The sequence below is a fragment of the Sapajus apella genome, unplaced genomic scaffold (genome assembly GCF_009761245.1).
Source record: "Sapajus apella isolate SASKATOON/1434 unplaced genomic scaffold, GSC_monkey_1.0 scaffold3263, whole genome shotgun sequence".
In the NCBI taxonomy this organism is placed as follows: Eukaryota; Metazoa; Chordata; class Mammalia; order Primates; family Cebidae; genus Sapajus; species Sapajus apella.
The window spans coordinates 669-3,102 of record NW_022440189.1 but is presented as its reverse complement, the minus strand read 5'-3'; the positions used below and the strand labels follow the sequence as shown (position 1 = coordinate 3,102).

General features: G+C 42.6%; 1 protein-coding gene across 1 annotated transcript in view; it reads right to left on the bottom strand.

Moving 5' to 3' along the window:
* SYAP1 (synapse associated protein 1) overlaps nucleotides 1-2,191 on the bottom strand; it is a gene marked incomplete at its 5' end in the record, with an annotated part of 3,238 nt that extends 1,047 nt beyond the window's left edge. The window contains one exon of the mRNA XM_032273418.1: nucleotides 2,008-2,191. Within this exon, the coding sequence (XP_032129309.1) occupies nucleotides 2,008-2,191 (184 nt within the window). The remainder of the gene's footprint in view (nucleotides 1-2,007) is intronic.
* Between the last annotated feature and the right edge of the window lie 243 nt (nucleotides 2,192-2,434).

The window sequence follows — 2,434 nt, the reverse complement described above, 5'->3', positions numbered from 1 at the left end:
TATCTATCTATCTATCTATCTATCTATCTATCTATCTATCTATCTATCTATCTATTTTTAGACATAGGGTGTCACTATGTTGCCCAGGCTGGACTTGAACTTCTGGGCTCAAGTGATCCTCCTGCCTCAGCCTCCTGGGGATATTTTTAACATGTCATCATATTCAATACTCCTTATATAAAACTGTCAGCAGGACTTCAATGTTAGGAAAATTCACTGAAGAATAGTTCAGTACTTTTTTTTTTTTTTTTTGAGACGGAGTTTCGCTCTTGTTACCCAGGCTGGAGTGCAATGGCGCGATCTCGGCTCACCGCAACCTCCGTCTCCTGGGTTCAGGCAATTCTCCTGCCTCAGCCTCCTGAGTAGCTGGGATTACAGGCACGCGCCACCATGCCCAGCTAATTTTTTGTATTTTTAGTAGAGACGGGGTTTCACCATGTTGACCAGGATGGTCTCGATCTCTTGACCTCGTGATCCACCCGCCTCGGCCTCCCAAAGTGCTGGGATTACAGGCTTGAGCCACCGCGCCCGGCCCAGTTCAGTACTTTTTTAGGATAATGAGAATTAAGTTATTTATCAAGTTTGCCTGCTGACATGAGTGCTAGAAAAAGGCAGTCTTTATGGAATACTGTGATGAGTCTTTATGGAATACTGTCCATTTTGTTAAACAAGGCAGTATTTGGTAAAATGGCATTTTCAAACAAAATTGACATAAGCTAAAGAATGACAGACAATTGGAATGCATGTTAACATTGACACACAAAATGACAAATTTTCCTGTATAGAGCAACTTCACTCCATTTCCCTGACAGTAAGAGCAGTATCAGAGCCTGTCCTAGTATTCTGTATAATCTGTACCTCGGGACATGCTGTTTTGCTTAATCATTTAAAATTCCATTAATTAGGCTGGGTGTGGTGGCTCATGCCTGTAATCCCAGCACTTTGGGAGGCCAAGGTAGGTGGATCACAAGGTCAGGAGTTCCAGACCAGCCTGGCCAACATGCTGAAACCCTGCCTCTACTAAAAATACAAAAATTAGCCAGGCATGGTGACAGGCGCCTGTAGTCCCAGCTACTCGGGAGGCTCAGGCAGAGAATTGCTTGAACCCGGGAGGCGGAGGTTGCAGTGAGCCGAGATGGAGCCACTGCACTCCAGCCTGGGTGACAGAGTGAGACTCCAACTCAAACAATAAAAAAATTTCCATGAATTAAATTACCCCACTTCTTGTGGGATAAATGTCCAGCTGTAATGAGTACCTGTTATACACAGCAGGTATTCACTACAAATTTAAAATATGATACAAAATATGTTTCTTGTTTTAATTATTATTACAGATTTCAAACAGCTGCCATTATTGTAAAACACATTCCCCACAACCAAGGGTAAGTTAGTGTCACAATGAGTCCAGTGTTCATCAGTGCCTAGCTCAGAACTAGACAGATCCTTGTAACTCGCAGTAGAATGGTGCTTCGTTCTGCTCTACAGACTACACGCATTGAAGAAACATCAGCTTGAAACAAACAAAAAGGAGGCGGACTTAATCAAAGCGGAGGACAGAGTATAAAGAGTCACATGGTTAAGGGCCAACAATGAGAGGTGGGGAAGATGATGGATGTTTGAAAGGGAAATAAAAAGAAAAAAACTCGCCAGGCACAATGGCTCATGCCTGTTAAGTCCCAGCTACTTGAGAAGCTGAGGCAGGAGGATCGCTTTAGTCTAGGAGTTTAAGGACAGCCTGGCAACATAGTGAGACACTTGTCTAAAAACAAAAACAAAAATAAAAACAAGGAATGAGAAAGGAGATATAAGGAAAGTAAAGGAAAGCTTGGGGAAGACATGTGTGAGTTGGGTCAGAGAGAAGGCAGTAAGAGAAATGAAGATTCCTCTGGGAGGAAAAGAAATTTTCCCTAAGACAATGACATTTCTGGTACATATAAGAGGTCAAGCTCATTTGAGTCTCTAAGAATAGGTTTTTCTGTAGAGTGCTGTCTTCTACCCGGAATGTACCTGTCAGTGGCAAATCCTGCTCTCTGCCATTGCTCTTCTCCTCCTTCCCTGCGGCCTGCTGTTGTGCAGCCAGGGCTGTGAGCTGGGCTGACTGCTTAATCAGGGAGACGCGGTAAAAGTAGTTCCTCCAGAACACTTCTTCCTTCACACTTTTAAAGAAAGACAGAACCAAAGCTTGGTTAACAAACAAACAAACAAACAAACAAAAAGACAGATTAGAACATGTGGAAAAAGGCAAAATTAAAAATGAATAAAAGCAGACAGACAAGAACACATTTGAGAATGCACACAGACAAGTGCACGCAAGGGTTACTTGTCGTAGAGGGGACTGGAGTAGATGATTTGTAGGAGCACTTTCAAAGCTGAGTGAGGTTCACAGGGGGTTTGTATTGGCTTAAAATATTTTTTTTTAAAAATATTTTGAGAC